Here is a 21,561-nt window from a genome sequence, read left to right on the forward strand (position 1 = left end):
AAGATCTAAACGGAAACAAATGAGAGAGCAGTAGTAGCGACAACACAGAGGTTGCGAGAAAGCTGAGAAGAGCAAGCAGTAGCTATGGTGAGCACAGAGGTGCTATAGGCCATGGAAGCTGAGCACGAAGATGAAGCGTGAAGAGAGAGACGACGACTTTGTTTTGTGGGTCCCAAAGGCAGAGGGGTCCTAATTGATTGCAGACCTGCAAAGGTTAAGTGGCAAGCACCGCGTGTGGTGGAGTTTGGCACATTGCAGAATACAATGAAGACAACCTACAAAGTTCATGGTCTTTTTTTTTTTTGGCAGCCTGCAGCGATTTCAAAAAAAGTCTTTTTTTTCAAAAGCATTAAAAAATGAAAGATTCAAATTTTGTAAGGGCACATTCACATGGACTCGGTTTAGAAACTTTAAAGGCAGATTCACACACAACACACATTCTCAATTTAATCCTTGGTTATATGATAAGATAATATGAACCAAAGATGATGTTCACATGAGGGTCCGCTGCCCGGCTTTGGCCAAAAGGCTTTGTAATTTTTACCCATAATTGATGATGGGTAACCGTGCCCGAGCATGTGTGCTCAAAACGAGATGTGTATTCACCCAAGGGTCGCCCTGCCCGAGCTCACCTAGAAGCTCGAAATGGTTGTTGCGTGATGTGTGCATGAGCGATGCATGTGTGAGGAGCATGTTTGTAATTTTTACCCATAATTGATGATGGGTAACCGTGCCGAGCATGTGTGCTCAAAACGCCCAACCCCTTCCCAACCTTGCTCCCCAACCTGAAAAACCCCAACTAGCCTCCTGGCAATGATGATGATGATGAGATCAAAGGAGTCAAATACTAAAGCTACCCAACTCGGGAGATCAATAGCGATGGTGGGCAGCTCAGCTAGCCTGATGCAGTGGGAGGTCATTGGCCATACTAGCATCGATGTTCCTCAGCTCAAACTTGAGGATTTTTTCCTTCATCTCCCGGTTCCTTTCTTCCATATCACCATCGTGGATGTGCCTATCACTAGGTTCAAGCATCTGGGCAGTAGGTTGTAGAGGGAGATTCTTATGCACGCTACGAGATGTGTATTCACCCATGGTATGAGGGTCGCCCTGCCCGAGCTCACCTAGAAGCTCGAAATGGTTGTTGCGTGATGTGTGCATGAGCGATGCACATGTGAGGTGCATGTGCATGGGTTGGTTCCCACCCGAACTTCTACGTTCAAATCGGACTCAGTGGTTCCGCTGTGAGTGAGTCGGCTGAAAATGGACTTGGTGTCTAAGATGGTAGACACACGCACACATGTTGTTTGATGGACACTCCAATGTATCATTGAGGGGGAGTGTTGAGAGGTAGCGATTGCCTTTGTGCAATGCTACATTGATATGGGTGATGAGTGATGGGTGAGTTGTGGAACACCTCGATTAAGAGGGGGTGTTGAGAGATGTAATCGTGGTGTTGTGTGTATATGGGAAAGCACCCTAGAGGTGCAAGATATTGTGGCAAGATAGGAATGCCACATGTAATATTGTATGGTGTGCGAGTATTGACCAAAAGAAGTGGAAAAGAGAGTGCCACATGGATGATGACATGTAAAGTGGGATAAGGCTAGAGAGCCTATATCATTGTATGGTTCATTTGAGATATGCAATAGAACTTGTGTTGAGTGTGCAATCTCTCTCTATTATGGAGTTCTTAGTGTGGTTTAATCCACCTTAATTATGTTGCTTAATCTACGTCCTTCACCATGATCAATCCCATTTTTGGATTGTTAACAGCTAGTGCTGCTATAAATAACTATCCGGTCGTACATAGCCAATATACTTGGTATTATTCCTTAGCCACCTCTATCAACCTACTTCAGGCTCCCCTAACCTTGCTGGATTAGACCACTAATCCTAAAGATTAGTACTAGGTACGTAACATACTTCCCCTCCTCAAACGTTTCCACTCTTGGAAACGTTTGAGGATTAGACCACTAATCCTCAAGATTAGTACTAGGTACGTAACATACTTCCCCTCCTCAAACGTTTCCACTCTTGGAAACAAAATCTGTCTAAAAAAGAAAACTAGGAAACCTATGTTGTAAACTAGCAACTAACTCCCAAGTCGAAGACATTCCTAGTCTTGGAAATAAACAGAGCAAACTCAAAAAAAACATCTAACAAAATATTCTAGTTCACTATTCATGCACTTTCCACTCATAACTCTGCCATAGGAACCGACTAAGTTTGTAGCCATTGTCCCTACAACGGTCTCACTAGAACTAAAAACACACCAACTCGAACCAAAGTCATGAGGAACATAACAATCCCTCAATCCGACTCCCGAGAAATCAGATAATCTAACATCACAGAGACAATTGTCGTAGCCAATAGGATAGGTAACACCAATGGACAGCGGCTCACCTCAGCTTACATCGCCCACCTCATTGGCCCCCCCCAAGAATTTATTCCTCCATTGCCACTCCGATACTCGTATCACAGGTATCCCACCATCCGAGCTCTCTGCCACCACCATTGCTCTGCTGGCTCCCAACCCTCGTACCATCCAGCTCTACATTTTCGTCCATTACTATCTCTTGCTCTGAGAGATTCCCACATCACCACTGTCCTTCGTCTCCACCCACTACACCGAGGCATTCCATTGCTTCTACACAAGCCGTCCATTTTCTTTCCACCATCTCCTCTACAAATCTATCTGCCTCTGTTGCCACCGATTTCGAACTCAACTCAATAAGCCCAAAATCGTCTCATTCACTTGGCCCTCAACTCGCTTCCTCACCTACCTTCTATAGCAACAACCTCCTATTCCACGTACCTCTCCGCCACCCCGCCAGCCTTGGCCCTTGCCATTCATCCACGATAGTGTTCCGCATCCGACCTCGGGTGCAAAGGGATCTCCTCGCCTCATCCCACCGACGCACTAACCCTCGCCATTCATCCCCGGCAGCCTCGCCATTCATCTTAAGGTCCACTTTTAATGTTTGACCTCCTTTTTGGATGTAGATGTGACTGGTTTCCCAATCATGCACTAATCAAACTAAGTTCATTACCACAAATGTGTGGCTAAATGTGATACCAAAGGTCTTGATCTTGACATTTGCAAGTATACCGATTGGCTGCGTTGTATTACCGTCAGCTAGTTTAACCACGAGACTAGTGTCTACAAGTGGTGGGCTTCCCCAAGTCTCCCAGTAGTTCTTGGTGATTATGGTGACACCAGCACGACCATCCAAGATTGTTGTGACTTGCTTCTCCTTATACATGACAGGTAATATGGCATTCATATCATCACTCTCAAAGTATTGTCCCAATTTGTTCATGGGAACTTTCGGATATTCGTGTTTTGTCTTAGGCTCAGATGGATTTTGTCCCATTGGAAATGGTTCAACCTCATCTAGCTCTTCCACGTGGGCTCTTAAATTACCATTCTCTCCATAATTGCATGTTACCGTTTAAAAGAGAACTTATTGGAACACGGATTTCCGAGGACAAGAAGACCTGCTATATTCCGTGGTTGGTACTCACATTCACTCGGAGGTTGGCTAGGACCTACAATTGTATACGGTAGACATAATGAGGCATCCTTCATAGATTTTGGCTCTGAAAGGGATGATATAAAGTCATCACCGATCACCTCTGAGAAGATTGTATGTGGTGGTATTGGAGGTGTTTCATGATTCTCCATTGGTGGTTCCACAATTCAGTCAAGCAACGTGTGGTTTGTGTGAAATGGTTCAGAGGCCAGAGGGCCAGAGGGCCAAAGGCTCTTGAACTGGGTCTTTCTGTGGCCTTTTTATTACAGAAACTGGTTTGTAAATGGCCCACGTATCCGCCATAGGTGGTAACAGATCATGCATCACGAGATGTCGGCTGTAGCCCCAGTTCTGTGGGATTTGTCTCTGAAGGCATAACTGCATCTGCATGGAAATCATACATATGCACCTGCCATGCAGCTGTCCGTGCCCGTACGAAGGCAGATGTCTCAAGTGGGAAATAGCATCATAATATGCATAATCTAAGAGCCAGGTCTGGCTAAACACATCGACATAAACCGGCCTCCCCATCTTGTGTGATCAGTGTAAGTACCCTTCATAAGTGAAGCCTAAATAGGTATGCCACACCTTTTGAGCAGCCTCCCCCCCACCCCCCCTCTCGGTATTGGTATGGTCCCAAAAGGCCGAATCCCATGCATATCTACATATCTGGATACATCGGGTAACCCTCTCTCTGGGCGTTGATGAGTCTCTGTGTAGAAGATGGTGTCTCTCCTGGTGTAGGTCTTGACAAAGCCACCCGGTTTGGAAAGCATGATTATGAAGACGTCAAGAGCCTAGAGGTCCGGACTGTGACCTGCACACCCCCCCCTCCCCGCAGCCCGTTGCCTCCCGTGCACAGACAACGCCCCCCCCCCCCCCTTTCTCCGTTGCGCATTTCACCCCTGCCCTGCCCCGCCCCGTCCCTCCTCGCCCTTGCCTGCTTCCACCTGTGCGCAGCCATCCCACACCTGCCTCTCTTCGTGTTCCTTTGCTCACTTCGCCATGGTTCCCTCTCTGCGCCCGGCCAGAATGGTCTTTTTCCCTGCCAGACCACTTTTCCCCTTCTTTTTGCCTAGTCAATGATCCTGTGCTCTCTTTGCAGTCTGCAAATTCTTTGATACGGACCTCCAGCTCTTAGCCTCTTCAGTTCAATCATTGGAAGCAACCATGCTTGTCTACAAACTGATTGGCAGCCAAGCCAACGCTTGGGCAACTCAGAGACCTCCTGCAGGCAGCCATGACCAAGGATGGATCACTGACATCCATTTCTTGGGCAATGGCTACATCAGGATTGAGTTTGACTTGGCAACCTTGGCAGAATGTACCCTGTCGTGGAACTCGATCACGATTCGGAAGGCACATGCTTTCTTCACCAGATGGGACCACTATTTCTCTCCAGATGCAGACGCTTTGGCCGGAATCACTGTTTTCCCTGTCACCGTTTCCTTCCTTGGGCTCCCCATGGAATACTTGGCACTCTGCAGTCACCTGGCACATTTGGTGACCGCTGCAGTGAGATGTGGCCATGCAGAGTACATGTATGGTCTCATGGACCCATCACAGCATGCGGGTCGTTGCTTGGTGATGATGACTCTTGATACACGATCCATCTGCGTGCCTTGTAGGCTTCCATGACTTGGACCATCTTGACTTTGCATTGCTTCACTTACAACGATACGAGATCATTGCTCAAGTAGACTTTGGTGGGGGCTACCCTTTTTCACAAGAAGGCTACCTGTGCTTCTTGGTCCTGTAATTTGAGGAGGAGGGGTTGTTCCATTGTCATGTCCTTCCCTGCTGGCCATTCATTTATGAACAGGGTTCCCATGACACCATTTGTCTACATAACTCTCTCCATCTTCTTTGGGTGTTACACCTTGGGGAGGCCGGTGATCCTCACATTCAAGGACCTTGATTGCCCTTTTTTATCCTCTTCCAATGTTTCCGTCATGATGGCATGTTTGGGTGCTGGTTTCTCTTGGGCTGATCCAATTCAAGTGCTAATGCTTCCTTACGCGAGACGGGGCTGGTTTCGTCTTGGAAAAGACGATGGCATATCCAGCAAATCTCATAGTAGGGTGGGCATCTACACAAATTCTGCTCCTTGTCTTTGCCTCCCCAGATTGTGTATACCCTACATACCCTTGCATCCCGAGGGATACCCTTTGCTTTGCCAGACTCTCAACTTGTATCCCTGTTGTGTATACTCTTTTTTTTTTCCCCAGAAACAAGATCCTTCTATTATTTAACATCGTCGAAGGGCTGGATACAAACTCACCTCCATGTACGGGGCAAGGACCAGCCATGCATGAGTTACTGATTTTTAACGGTATGTCCCATTGGCCCACATCACACAGCCTTAGATGCTTTCCATATGGAGGATTACACTGCTGTTACAAAACTGTCTCCATGATCAAGCACCTGCATAAAATAAGAACCCAGCTATCACAACTTATTGGCCAACAATCATATGTGATAGACTAAGAAATTCCTCCAAGACATGTGAGAACTGTCACCTAATGCGTGCATATGCTGCACAAACAAGGGGAGTGTGCTCCTCAGTCTCTATCTAATGTGTTATCTAGAAAAATAGGATGAGATACACCCATATAACCACACCATCTCTAGTGAAGGTGCATGGTGTCTGTGGACCTTGCCCACTAAATATGCTGCTGATTCCTACAACCACCAAGCTCTCTCACGGCGTCTCGTCAAGGCTGCACCCTCTCAACTTGATGGGACTCTCTCAAATACAAAACTCCTTAGGGTTTCTTCGAAAGTGTGTATGTAGAATATTGTAGCAGCACTTCTTTATAAAGGGATTCAAGCATAACCTTTTGAGGGTGCCACTCTGATTGGACCCCAAGTGTGATGTAAATGTTCTCTTAAAGAATGACTTTTCCACTAGAAAATTGTGATACCAACTACATGTTTACGTGCCATTGAAGGGACCACCACCTTCCTCGGTACAACCCCTGTTTTCCCTCATAAATACACCACAATAACAGTAATTGCTAAGGGGAAGAATATAAGGATGCAAAAACAATCACCCCTTCCAAAAGACGACAACAATAATACCTCAGAAATGATATTTTAAAAGCATGCAGTAACCTTGAGCAATAGCAACAACATATAGAAGCAAGACCTTGGCATTGTATGCTTGTTATGCTCATCAGAATATATACAAATGAACATCAGGCATGTTTTATGTCAAGGCTGGCTTACAATTGAGTAAGACTAGTCAAGTTGCCGAGCTCTTGTGGAATTGGTCCAGAAAGCAAATTTGTTCCAACAGCACTGCAAGAAGAGAAGATGAAGGTATTAAGACTGCTGACATTGTACTGATTCTAAGCCTTCGAAAAGGAATAGTACAACAAATGCTGAATCTTAGAGGCAAGAGAAAGAAACAAATAAGATAAACCTTCACTAAAGTCTGCAGAGACGCCAGATTGGCATAGGAGCCCACAACACAAATGCATATCACAGGATGGCACATGCTTAAGTCTGGTCTTAGAAGTCAGCTCCAGCAACACAAGATGAGACCGATTGACTGGAAAACCCTTACGTGGAATAATTCTACCCGTGATGAGCATTAGGCACCCCCTAGGGACTGGTAGTTATAAGCACTGGTCTCCTAGTCTCCTTCAGTAGGGCAGAAATTAACTTCACACAAATTGAACCAGCCATTCCCTTGAAATTTAGAGTAGCACTGTTAAAGACAACAACTTCTTGCATGACTAGAAGTCTCATATAGGTACTCCGTACTGCAATGCAAAGGAAAGCTGGGGATAGTCCATTTCACTCCATTAAGGATGCAAAGGATGATCCATCCTATTATCGCCAGGTGGTTATTTTCGATTCTGAAATTATAGAGATTGAATTTTCTTGAAAGTGTCATCCCTTGTTTGTATTAGAGTCCTTCAGTGTTACTTACAAGTGGGTCAAACCTGTTAAAGTTCCCAACTCGCGTGGTAGAGGGCCGTTGAGAAAATTCCGGCCGAAGTCTCTGCATGTTTAAAACAATCAATGAGAAAACATGTTTAGCATTGGCCTATTAAATATAGTAACAGGTAACAGCTGTTTCCTAGCCAAAAATGAAGAAACGTAGTGTCTCTCGAATAGCCCCTCCTAATTTTCTCCAATGAAGTTTGATGGGCCCCAAGCATCCACACTACCGCCTCCAAATTATAATTAAACCCAAAGTTACTCCTCTGTTTCTCCCTCCTTTTTTCCTATTTTCTTCCTAGTTTCACTTTTCATTTGAACTATATAATGTTAAAAACCTTCCAAATCCTAGCCATTTCTGTTTCCTAGTTTCAGGCCATTTCCCTTGCGCAGACAACAGCCGTTTCTGCAGTCATGATCCTCTAAGAGTCTTTACAAACATAGCCCCTGCCCGTGAAGGGAAGATCTCAACCACATGGGAGGGGAATCTCCCCTACCCTCCACCCATCCAACGGGCGGGGAATCTGTATGCAAAGACCCTAAAAACCCCTTCACAACATTCCCCATCCTGTTAAGTGTGCTAGCTATAATAAATCACTCAGAATTATTACCAAATCTCCCCAAAATTAGGGTTTTCTTCAATGAAACCATTTAAAATGTTACCATAAAAACAGATTATGTCAAACTTTTCAGAAAGTTTGTCCTGGAATGCTCTTACAAATAAGTAAGGTACTTCAAGTTAAAGACATCCATTGGAAATGTACCACGAAGACCATTTTCAAATATGTACCTGCATTCAATAGAAGAATCAGTTTGCATTCGATGGAGTTAGTTTTCTATCTCCACATTACAGTCAGTGTATCCTTGCCCAAAAGAAAGTGATTATACACTAACTTACATCTGAACGACGTGACATGTTGAGCCATTGTTGTAGGTACAAACGCATTTCACATAGCCAACAAAAATACTCTGTCCTTTGGACCCACATGGATCATTGCTGAATGTCCAGCTATCAATGCTATATTTCTGAGATAGATTTTTCAAAACTTCAACTGCAAGAAAAAGTAAACAAAAGAAACAACGGCTTGATTACATTTCTTCATAAGATTTATCTTTTTTTCAAGATTATACATAGTATTTTAGGGATAGATATCATGCACGTCTAGCAAGTGTAGCTAGGAGGTTCAAACTCAGATCCTGAAAGGTAAACACCTTTGCCACTTAACTCCCGGCCCACAGAACTCATTGCCTTTACCTTTACAGACTAAAATTCAACAAACTTGAAGGATACAATTCTCAAATATCTTTACCGACTTAGATCAGAGTCAAAGACCACCTTTGCCTGATGTTATTGGTTATGGTGTTATCATACCTACTAGGAGGGACAGAAGTTGGGTATCTTGAATATCTATGCACCTAATGTGAGGGGAGAGAGGGTGGCCCTCTCGGACACCATCAGAGAACTCCTTCCCCATGTTGATGATTGGATTATTGGAGGAGACTTCAACATGGTTGAGCAGCCCTTCGACAAAAGGGTAGTCGTGAGGATAGAATACACCCTTTGGAGGGAGCCTCCTGGGAGATTCATACTCTATCACAAACAGGTGCGTGGTTATACACAATTTAGTACTGAAATCATAAGATTATTATCCTTTGATCACTGCCATATCACACATACATAGCCATAACAATTGATTATACAATTTGGAACTACTGAAAAGAAATGATAATGCACTAGGGACCAGAAGATGGGCTGGTCCGCACCCCCCCCCCTGAAGGACATGTATTGCCTTAAGAGAGTAAAAATTTCACATGTACATAAAACGGGTGGCTTAGCCCAGCCATACACCACCATTTCTTCCAAAATGATTGAACATGAAAACAATTCACAAAAACTATACTTGCCCACAAGTAGCCAAGCTACAAGCTAGCAATATGGTACCCAGCACCCTTCACCAAGATTGCCTAGCAATCCCGATTTCTGCAAATGTAGCTTAGCTTCAATAAAATCAACCACCTAGTGGCTGAAAATGAGCCTTAGGAGAATGCCCAGCACTTCCCAAGCATAGAAATAGTAGCAACTGGAGCCAAGATGATTCTTCCACAGCTTCAATATTTGGAAATAGTCTTCTTCTTCTTCTTCTAGCTTGAATGGAGACTTTTAATTCTGAAAATCAGAATTCAGCCAGCTTCTTAGTGTTTTGGAGAGAGAAAAACACTATGGTATGGCTCATTTTGAAGACAAACTGGTTTTAGCTTCTTAGTGTTTTGTTCCTTACACTCCTCAGCAGAATGGAGTTGTGGAATAGAAGAACCGGACCGTCAAAGAGATGGCTCGTGCTTTGTTGCATCATGCAGGTCTCCCTCCTACTTTCTGGGGTGAAGTTGTGGCTACCTTAGTTTATCTCATTAACCACTCTCTCACAAAAGTGGTTGAGGGGATGGGACACCCATGTGTATCTTCTAAAGAAGGCTCTTTATGGTCTCAAACAAGCACCCCGTGCCTGGTATCAGAAGATTGATGCCTTCTTGTTATCCCTTGGATTTGAGAGGGCACATGCTGACAGCAATCTCTATGCACTTCTTTCTGATGGAGATATCTATGTCATTGTTTTGTATGTTGATGACCTCATTCTTTCTGGCTCAGATACTAGGTTGGTCACACGGGTTCACTCAAAGCTTTCAGAGACATTTGAGATGACTGATCTTGACCATCTACATTATTTTCTTGGGCTGGAGGTTTGGCAGAAAGATGATTGTATCTTCATTTCTCAGCAGAAGTATGTGAAGAAGCTTCTCTCACTTTATGAGTTGTCAGATTGTACACCTCTCTCTTGTCCCATGGATCCCAATGCCAAGTTATCCAAGGAGGATGATACACCCTTGGTGGATTCACAGAGTACCGGCAGATTGTTGGCTCATTGCTTTACCTTGCCAACACCCATCCAGACATCTCCTATCCTATGAGTGTCCTCAGCCAATTCTCATCAGCCACTCGAAGGTCTCATTGGCAGGCAGCTTTGACAGTTCTTCATTATCTTCGAGGTACTTCATATTATGGCATCACCTACTCCAGTGGTGTTGATCTGGTTGGTTTCACAGATTCTGCTTGGGCAGGCTGCATTGATACTCGGAGGTCTACATCTAGATATTGCTTCATGCTTGGTACTGGATTGGTTTCTTGGAAGTCTCAAAAGCAAAGGGCTGTTTATGCTTCTTCCATCGAGGAAGAGTATAAATCCTACCTTCTCTCCTCCACTGAGGCACTTCGGATTCATCAGATTCTAGAGCATTTGTGCTGTGCCGACACTTCCCGGTTACTATCTTCTCGGATTCTCAGAGTGCTATTGCTCTAGCTCAGAATCCTGTGACACAAGGACGATCCAAGCATATTGATGTAATATGCGGAAGCTTCGGAGAAGAATCGGTAACTTCAATACTCAGAATTCAGCACTCTTTTCGCGACGGAAATTAACGCACAAACTGAAAGGAGAAGTGCAGAAAATAGAGAGAAAGAAAGAAAGAAAGACAGATATATTAACGTCTACGAGAGGCCAAAGTCGGCCTATGAGACAAAAAATAATAATACAACTGTGTTCTTCCGGTCATCGGAAGAAAAGAAACAAAAGAAAAAGTGTGCATGTGTCTGGATACAACTGTGAATCATCATGGAGCGGTGGAGCCCATATACAAACAATATAAGGGGGGTGGGGATGTGGAGAGGTGGAGAGGACACGGTATTGGGTCCCAATTACCCTCTATAGGGCCCCCACCACGGATGGTGTATTTGCTTTATTAGAATGATGAGAAATCTGAAAGAAAATACAACAATCTTGGACCTTTTCTTGGCTGGGAATACCCTTCCCTTGACCTGAATCCTTCACCCCTTTGCTTAGCACCCTCTTGGCTTTGTCTAGCCTCTTATGCTTGAGCTCTTGGTGGAGAATGAGATGAATGAATGGGATTGTGGGCAATGCTATTTATACTACCCAATCATGAGCAGTCGGCCAGTACTACAGCAGTCGGCCAGCATTAAATGCTCCTTCGACCAGAAAATACAGCAATAAATACTATTAAATGCTGCGCATCACTTTGTTGCTTGCGCACATGGGAAATAGGGCTGGGCACTTAGGCGCCTGCTGCAGGCTGGGCACTGAATGCCCCCTGTTTTGGAGGCTGGGCAGCCTGTATGGGCTGCCCCATACTTGCCTTAAACCTCTCCAAGAGCTAGATAAGCAGTCAGCTACCCTTGGCCTGCCCCTAGGGCTGTCCTACAGCCCCCCCATGGCCTACCCATGGCTGGTGGGTACAGTTAGGGCCTTCCTGGCCCTCATGGGGGTGGTTTCACACCATGCCCATGCCCACACTTCGACTTGGGGTAGCCCCATGGGCTGGCCCCTTGTCCTAAACACTAACTACTCAGTGATCTAGCATCCGGTACCATACCAGATACACGGAATCACTGACATCATTCCAGAGGGAGACTCACAACGCGGACTGGCACTGTTTCATGTGCAGGACAGTGCATACCTGACCTTAGACTCCTCTGCAGGACAATGCACACCTGACCTTGGACATCTGAGATGGATCCCTGGCTAACTCTGGGCTCACATGGGACCAGTTCACCATCCCAGGTCCTGCACCTTCTGTACAGAAATGTCTACGTGGCATCCAAGTGCAGGATGCACGTGACATCCCCTTCTGCTTAACTTGACGGAAGCTGCATAGCCTCCAAATAATCCGTCAATAACGCCGGATAGTCTTTGAAGAACTCTTTGTCGAGTCATACCGCTTCATGGGTTCCTCGGTCCTGAAACTTCGTGAGGAACTGTCGTAGTCTTCGGCCTGAGCCATGCTTGAAACGGTACAGAAGGATCTGTTCTAGAACCATAACTTCTGCTTCATCCACAATGTCTAGTTCCGCTTCGTCTTTGACCTCTGAAGGGGGTGGACCTGCATATGGCTTTAACCAACTGACATGAAATACATCGTGCATAGTCCAACTCGGAGGTAGCTTTAACTGCATAGACACCTCATTAATCTTTTTCCGGATAAGAAAAGGTCCGAAGCTCCTGAAAGACAACTTTGGGCATCGCTTGCCCACCTACTTCAATCTTTGCTTCATTATCCGAAGATAAACCCAATCCCCTTCCGAAAACTTCATATCCCTTCGGTCTTTATTGGCCTGTCGAGTGCAGGCCTCTTGTACTTTAGCCAATCTGTCTTTTACTGACTCTAAGATGTCCTGGTAAGACTCCGTCACTCTGTTCGCCTCCGGTACTGAAGACGAAGTCCTGGTTAACAACGACTGGAAAGGTCTTCCAAACGCTGCCTCATATGGAGTCCTACCAATAGCTAAAGAAAAAGAGTCATTCAAAACAGCTTGAACTAAAGGCAAATACGATTCCCACTCCTTGCTGATCGTGGACATAACACTTCAGCACATCAAAGGCCAACTGGTTGTATATCTTTGTCTGGCCATCTGTCTGTGGGTGGAATGCACTGGAAAAATTCAGCTTAGTACCAAAATTATCAAACAATGCCCTCCAAAAATGACTGGTAAACTTGGCATCTCAGTCTGACACTATGGCTCTAAGAATCCCGCCAATCGGGTACCAATGCCAAATGAATAACTGGGCAACATCCTCGGCGGTCACATTGGCCCTACAAGGAATAAGCATAACAAATTTGCTAAACCTATCAACAATAGTTAAGCGCACTGCGTATCATGCTTACTCGGACTGGGAGGCAAATTCGTGACAAAGTCCATGGAAATGTCTTGGAAAGGACCCTCGGGAATTGGCAAGGGCTGTAACAACCCTATCTTCTTTCCACGAGGAGCTTTCACCTTTTGACAAATGTCACAGCGTTGTACATATGTAAACACATCACGCCTCATCTTTGGCCAATAGTATTGCCGTTCTAATTTCTCCAGAGTCGAATTCATGCCCCTATGACCACCTGTAATGGCGTCATGGGCATCATTGAGAAGAGCTGCCCTGAATGATTTCATGACACATAGTCGGCCTTTGTAGAAAAGCCAACCATCGCATATTAGAAAATGGCATGGTCCTGTGGCATCCAATGCCTGTTCCCACTGCGTACCGAATTTCTCGGAATCCGCGTACCTATGCTTCATGTCCTCTAGTCTTGTACCAACAAGATCAAGTCTAGTGGTCTGAATCGTAGACACTTGTCCCTTCCTGCTCAAAGCATCGGCCACTGGATTGGCCTTTCCTGGAAGGTACTCAATCATACCACCGAACTGCTGGAATATATGACTCCAGCGGTGTTGTCGATCACTCCACTGTGCACTTGGCATTGTCTGAATCCAGCGTAATGCCTGATGGTCAATGCGAACCTCGAAGTCACGGCCATACAGGAAGTGTTTCCAATGTTTCAAGGCCTGTATTACTGCTAGGAGTTCACGATCATAAACTGAGTAGTTCTTCTCGACGAGCAGTAACTTACGAGAAATGTAAGCTACTGGATGACCATTCTGTTGTAAAACACCTCCAATTGCGATGTTACTCGCACCGGTGATCACCTGAAATGGATCGCCCACGAGGCAAGTGCTAAACAAGGCGCTTCTGACGCATCTTTTGCCTTCTTGTCTTCACTCCCTTTAGCAGATCGGTGAGATCTGCCGAGAGGTCAGAAAACTTGTCGATGTGGGTGGAATATGCCTGGCATATACCCACAAATGATCTAATGTCATAGGTTGTCTGAGGTACTTCCCAATTGACAATCTCGGCCACTTTAGCCGGATCAAGTCGAACGCCTTCAGCACTAATTATATATCGCAAGTAATGCACCTGGAACAGATAAAATTCTGACTTCTTTTCATTGACGTAGAGCACGTTGCTTTCCAGCAACTTAAGGACTTTCTCCACATCAATGTCATGCTGCTCAACCGTAGCTGAAAATATGAGTATGTCGTCCAGAAATATAAACACACTTTCCAATGAAATCCCGGAAAACACGCATCATCATGCGGTTAAATGTAGCTGGGGCGCTCGTCAAGCCAAATGGCATGACCACAAATTCATAGTGGGCCCGTTCTGTACGGAAGGCTGTCTTGGGGATGTCCGCCTCCACAATGCCCCCTGTTTTGGAGGCTAGGCAACCTGTATGGGCTGCCCCATACTTGCCTTAAACCTCTCCAAGAGCTAGATAAGCAGTCAGCTACCCCTGGCCTGCCCCTGGGGCTATCCTACAGGCCCCCAATGGCCTACCCATGGCTGGTGGGTACAGTCAGGGCCTTCCTGGCCCTCATGGGGGTGGTTTCACACCATCCCCATGCCCACACTTCGACTTGGGGTAGCCCCATGGGCTGGCCCCTTGTCCTAAACACTAACTACTCAGTGATCTGGCATCCGGTACCATACCAGATACATGGAATCACTGACATCATTCCAGAGGGAGACTCACAGCGCGGACTGGCACTGTTTCATGTGCAGGACAGTGCACACCTGACCTTAGACTCCTCTGCAGGACAATGCACACCTGACCTCGGACATTTGAGATGGATCCCTGGCTGACTCTGGGCTCACATGGGACCAGTTCACCATCCCAAGTCCTACACCTTCTGTACAGAAATGTCTACGTGGCATCCAAGTGCGGGATGCACGTGACAATTGAAGTGTGTTATCATTTCGTGGGCGGATGGATCGAGTTAGGACTTCTTCGACTGGCCTACTATTCTACCAAGGACAATGTGGCTGATCTCTTCACCAAACCACTTCCGAGAGCTACGTTGGAGGTGTTACTTCAGCATGCCCCTTTGGCGCTGAAGAGGAGGTGTTGGATTATATATCATCCCGAGAGGATCTACTGCATCATTTTTCATGCTTGTACTGGCGATTTATGACGCCTTGCATATGCATATTTATTTAGGCATTTTTCCCAGCTTTTTATGCCGTTTATAGCATTTTTATGCTACAGTCACCCGCCCAGCTCTCATGAGGAGTATATAAGGGTTGTCCCCCTTTCCCCTCATTCCATCTCATTATTTTGCATCCACTTGAGGTCATTAGCAGCGATAGACCTTGGGAGAGCATTGCCATGGATTTTATATTTGATCTTCCACGTACACAAACTGAAAATGATGGCATTTGGACTATCATATGCAGGTTCAGTAAGCAGGCTCATTTCATTCCCGTGCGTAAGAGGATCAAAGTTGATCATATGGTGAAGTTGTTCATGGCGAACATCTTCAAGTATCATGGCTTGCCTACGTCTATCATTAGTGACCGTGATCCACGGATGACGAGTTTATTCTGGAGGGTTGTTTGTTGACAACATGGGAACAACTCTCAAGTTTTCATCTTCGTTTCATCCACAAACAAATGGTCAATCGGAAGAGGCTAACTCTACAGTGTTAGATCTTCTTAAGTGTTATGTGTCAGAGCACAAGCAACAATGTGAAAAGTATCTTCCTTTGGTGGAGTTTGCATATAACAACACCGTTCATACCTCGACGGGCAAGGCGGCTTTTGAGATTGTGGAAGGAGGAAAGAAGGTACCACCCATTTTGCACACAAAGGATAAGATCTTTGAGGCTGATTAGTATGTGGAGAATATGGATGAAGCTTATCGGAGAGTTAAGTTGGCACTCCAGAAAACTCAGCAAAAACAAAAGAAAGCAGCAGACTGTCACAGACGTGCTTTGGAGTTTGCATTGGGTGATTGGGTTCTTTTGCGATTTGAAAAGGCTAGGCTCAAGAAGATGAAGGATAAAGAGCGCTTATTCCCTAAGTTGAGCATGCGCTATTATGGACCTTTTCACGTATTGGAAAAGATTGGTGAGGTGGCCTATCGTTTGAAGCTACCAGATCACTGGAGGATTCACAATGCATTTCACGTGAGTCTCCTTAGACCTTTCCGTGGGGATGTGCCTGAGGATGTATCAGATGAGGCTCAGCCGGAAGTTGAGGAACTTGATGAGGTTCTTATTCCAGAGCAGATACTGGCACATAAGGAAAGAAAGATACGAAGTCAAGTTTCCCGTCGCTATCTTGTGAAGTTCAAGAACTATTCACCGATGGATGCGAAGTGGATGGAGGAAGGTGACTTAACAGATTCACCTCAGGTTTTGCAGCTTTATCTCGATACCTTTGAGTTGAAGCCGACTCTTGTTATGGCTCATTCAGGTTCAGCAGAGCATGGGTTTGGAGCATTGCCTGCATGGTTAGTTAGTACGAAAGGTACGATACGGTACGGTACGATAAAATACGGTACTAATTAGTACCTTAAAATTTTTTGAGGTACGGTACGATATTAGTACGTTTTTAAAAAAAAATACTTCCTAAACTTAAAAATTGTAGACAAGAAGTTACAAAATAGTAGAACCATGAACATAATGTCATCATGCCATTAGAGTACAAAATTGCTACAAAAGGATAGGCCAAAAACTCATGGCATGGGCGACCGCCAACATGCGTACATACATGATACTACATACTACAATACATCATCGATGGGCTAGAAGGAGATAGATGCCCAATGCCTAGATAGCTATAACATATCAAAAGTCTACATCATCACCAACATCTGCATGATCATCAACATGATCACTACTAGAGTGTCCATCAAGAGAGTTCTCTGAAGAGGACTCTTCGAAGGTGGATGAGACACTCTGGGGATCATTCTCGCTAAGTAGGTTGCCATCATCATCAAACAAGGGCTCTCTAGGCAGTGGGGTATCATCATGAGGGGGCAATGGAATATCATCATGAAGGCGGGGATTGGAGCTCGAGGATCCCCGCCTCACATATGTGCGAAGGCCACCCTTTGCCGATGCCGAAGGCAGAGGCCTATGAACTCCAACTGCTCGGCCCCGTCCATGCTGACTCCTGGTGCTGCGAGTATCTGCTACCACAAGCTCACTATAGAGCTCCATGAAGATTGCCTCCTCCTCCTCATCAGGCAATATGATCGCTTGCCTAATATGGCAATGGCAAGTGCACACGCTCCTGACAAACAGCTTCCTATAGGCTGCAAAGGGCGATGAATGGCTCTCTAGAAGACTGAAATTGCTCCACGCAACAACAACAACAACCCCCCCCCCCCCCCAAAAAAAAAAAAACGTACGGTATCATACGAATCTGTACGGTACCGTACGGTACGGCAGGTACGTACGGTTTCAGTCGTGCGACGTACGGAACTAACCCTGATTGCCTGATGCTCAAGAGGGGGGTAGCACCTCCACTCCCTTGATACAGATAGGCTCAAATGACATCTAGAGGTCGCTTGGTGCAGTTTTTGTCTCACCCGAAGGTACTGATGGCTGGCAGTACATCTGTTTATGGGACTTCTATGATATATGTGTACTAGTCACATTGGATGTTGTGGTTGTGTATGGTTCACAGTGGTATACAACTTGGACTATTACTACACCATTGGTTTGTAGTGAATGTTGTTACATATGCATAGCTTAGAGAGATTGGGACGCTGATCTTGCCATATTGTATATTTCACTTTAGATATTTTGCTATATCACCAAATTGCAATCGAGGACGCTTGCCATTTTTCAAGAGGGGGGTATGTCATGACCTTGTGAAAATGGAACAGCACAAGTGTGGGCATGGTGGTTGCTGAGCAAAATAAATATTAAATGATTCATATTTGGGGTGCCCGAACAAAGAGAATGATGTGTGGACATCTTCAGATGTGAAGGGGGACCAAGAACATTAATATTTTAAATGTTCTAGCCATGGGTGGCCCCTAGGCCTACGTGGCCCTTAGGAACTTTAATAAACATTAAAGTAAGGGCCTTAGGATATTTTTGGAGGGAGGAAACTCCACTTTTGGTACACGCCTCTCTCATCTCTCTCCTCTCTCTCTCTCTTGCTTTTTGGGAGGCGTGCAAGAAAACCTACGTGGAGGAGAAGAGAGCCTGGTCGACTAGCTGCGTTGAGAAGTGTGGGCTGCGTGCTGGTTTTGCTGTGAAGAGTGCAGGCTGTACTGAATACAGGCCGTACAGACCACGTGGCTGCAGGCCGTACAGTCAGGCGGCTGCACTACTATTGGTTACTGACAACAGGCTGAAAACAGTACAGACAGTACTGTACGAACAAAGCAAGTGGCTGCAGTTCCGTACAGCCAGTACAGGCGGCGTTTGCTGTACGACAGCAGGTACAGTCTGCTGGGCATCATCCGGTTCAGGCGACGCAGGCGACCAGAGTCCAGACAGGCAGATTCAGGCGACTGTAGGTACAGTCCGTTCAGTCCTGTACAGACAGGTTGGACATACATGTTTATTCTCCTAGCTGGCTTTGTTGTACTCAGTTTTACATCTCATTGAATTTGAATAAAGAAATACCGAAAGGAGCGCCAAGCTTTGGGGCCAACAGGTGTCGATTTCATTTCAGTTTTGGGGCATTCTAGCTCCAGTTAAATTTGTTATTTATTTGGACTACAAGTGGAAGGGTGACTGCTAGTCTACCGCACTTTGGTTTCTACCAGAGGCCGGTTTTAGGAATCTTCACCCTCTCGGTCTTTCGCTTGGGACACTGCCTCCAATAGTGGCCTTTCTCGCCACAATCATTACAGGTCCTCTCTAGTTTCTCGCGGTCAGTAATGGACTTCTTCTCAGAAGACTTCTCCGACGAAGCCTTCCCTTTGCCTGTGTTACGGCCTTTCGACCGTTGGCCAGTTAAGGCCTCCGAACCTCCACCCTAAGGAGGGTTCGTGAATCGTTCCTCCTGGTCCAGGACCATGGGCACAAGCTCCTCCCAAGTGATGGTGCTGAGCCTGCCACCACTGGTAATCAAAGACGAGTAAAATGCTGAGTACGAAGAGGACAAATGTGACAGCAACGTTATGGCCATGTCCTCTGACGATATCTCCTTCCCAACCTGAAGAACTTCTTGCAGAAGAGCCTGGAGCTTGTTAATATGCTCCCGCATCGTCGACGACTTTGCAGGGCTCATAACCCGCATCTGTACTTCCAAGGAAAGCCTCTTCATGGGCGATAACCTATTGTAAAGAGAGGCCAAATGCTGCCATATACCTCTGGCCAGCGTCATATGCTTTACATGATTGATTAGCTGCAGTGTGCAGTTGAGAAAGATAAACGAACGAACCCTGGCGTTGACACGATCCCACATCTGTGTCTGAGCCTCCCGGTCCTTTCGGATTGACGGTAACTCCCCTTCCTCTACTTCCGGCCGTGGAACCCCAACAACGATGAAATCAGTGAGGTCGTAAGACTCCAGAACAGATTCCATCATAGCCTTCCATATGTCGTAGTTGCTCCCGTCCAACTGACGGTCCACCGGGAACATGGGGAGTGTCGGGATCTTCACATGCCTCTCGGCCATCTCAAATAGATCTGCCATTGCGGGGATGTACTCTGAAAAGGGTGGGTGGGTGGGAACAAAGAAGAACTAATACCTGCAAGTGGCTGTCCAGCAAATCAGCCCGCCGTCCTCTTGCTTCTCCTCTTCCCAAACAGTCCACCAATCAGCCACACAACAGTCCCCCTCTTGCTCACACAAATCCCAAGAACTATCTAGAGCCTAGGCTCTGATACCATGTCGAAATACGCAGCAGAGATGATGACCAGATCTGGGAACACGAGCAAAACGCATGCAAAAAAAATACAGCACAAGAGAGAGAGATATAGGCGTGTAACTCTGCTCTATATACACAAGAAGATCCCGGAGTATGATACAAGAATGGCATGGGGGCTGCCTATATATATGCCCCCCCATAAGCAGTCGGCCTGCTGTAGGGCAGCCGACTGGACACAAGAATCATCCACGACTGAATAATCACAGTCGGCCAGCATCAGAAGAGTCCCACGACTCATGCAGTGCAATCGGCCATGTCACAGATGCAGTCGGCCAAGCTCAAGGTCCTCCTGCCACTACTAGACTGCCTCCCATGCCACAGAAAAATGGAAAAAATAGGGGAAAAATGCAGAGAGTGGGAAAAAATGATAAAACACCTCATAAGGGCGGGCATACCCACAACAAAGGCCCTGGTGTATAAAAATAGACAGGAGATGACTTCTAACATTGAGCTCATTTGAACTCTAAGGCCTCAGATCCGGGCTCCCCGCATACTCTGTTTTCTGCATACAAAACAAAGGATTAATTTGCTAATCAGTGCTAATCATTGTATTTTGGTGCAATTGAGGGTTTAAATTAACCATTAGGTATCTGATACAGATCTCTATAACTTCAGATTGCAATTCGGAGATGGTTTGATACCCCAACTATTCCATACAAATTGGTTACCCTTGATTTAATTTAATTTCTGGTGATTTTATGCTGATAAATCTGTTGTAATCATCTCTTAAACACCAGATTGAGTTGTAAAAGGGTAGACACTGCCCTTGAATCTTGAAATTGGATCAAGAGGTAAGACCCCCTTCACATCATCATGAGTACAGCACAAGAGATAGCCAAATTTAATGGGGAGCAGTTTTACACATGGCAAACAAAAACCATGTATCTACTCATGAGGAAAAATTTGTGGGGACTAGTTGAGGGAAGATATGAATGCCCAGAGGTGAGAGGGGAATATGAGTGGAAGAGCAGGCACATCCAAAAAGAGATTACCTGGTGAACCGCAATTGCCACCGTCGTGAGGATCTTTTCAATGGCCGAGCTCGTAACCCTTGAGGTCTCCAAGCTTTACAACTCCTTGAGAAGCAATTCCACTGCGCCTCTCGAGAGCGTTGTTGTCACACTGCCGCGTTGCACTATGAGTGCTTGTCCCTCCTCTCACCTCACTTCACTCACACACACTCACTAGCATGCATTAGGGAGAGAGATTAGCAAGAGCAAGACTCAATTGCACAATGGGAGAGTATGTTGTATTATCAGAGATATTCACTTATATACATGGCCATAAGTGTTCACACTCACTTAAACTGTGGCCGGTCGGGCATTTTAGGCTCATAAGAAGCCTAATGCTATTACAATGACTACTCTCATAATATATTTATTGCACTCAGTTTAAATGATGAAATCATTCATCACATCACAGGGATACAATGGGCTAAAGATGCATGGGATGAACTCAATAAATTATTTGGCACACAAGCTAAAAATTCAAAGATAAATCT

The 21,561-nt window shown here is 45.6% G+C and overlaps 1 protein-coding gene across 1 annotated transcript in view; it reads right to left on the reverse strand.

Annotated features, from left to right (window-relative positions):
* The window catches only part of LOC147616197 (uncharacterized), a 69,376-nt gene that overhangs the window by 24,170 nt on the left and 23,645 nt on the right, over window positions 1–21,561 (reverse strand). The window contains exons 2-5 of the mRNA XM_086778851.1: window positions 8,383–8,536; window positions 8,203–8,274; window positions 7,474–7,545; window positions 6,765–6,836 (exon numbers count right to left, since the gene is read on the reverse strand). Coding sequence (XP_086634977.1) covers window positions 6,765–6,836; window positions 7,474–7,545; window positions 8,203–8,274; window positions 8,383–8,536 — 370 coding nt within the window. The remainder of the gene's footprint in view (window positions 1–6,764; window positions 6,837–7,473; window positions 7,546–8,202; window positions 8,275–8,382; window positions 8,537–21,561) is intronic.

This window comes from Cibotium barometz, chromosome 39, assembly GCF_041138505.1.
Source record: "Cibotium barometz isolate CiBa-2024 chromosome 39, ASM4113850v1, whole genome shotgun sequence".
Classification (NCBI taxonomy): Eukaryota; Viridiplantae; Streptophyta; class Polypodiopsida; order Cyatheales; family Cibotiaceae; genus Cibotium; species Cibotium barometz.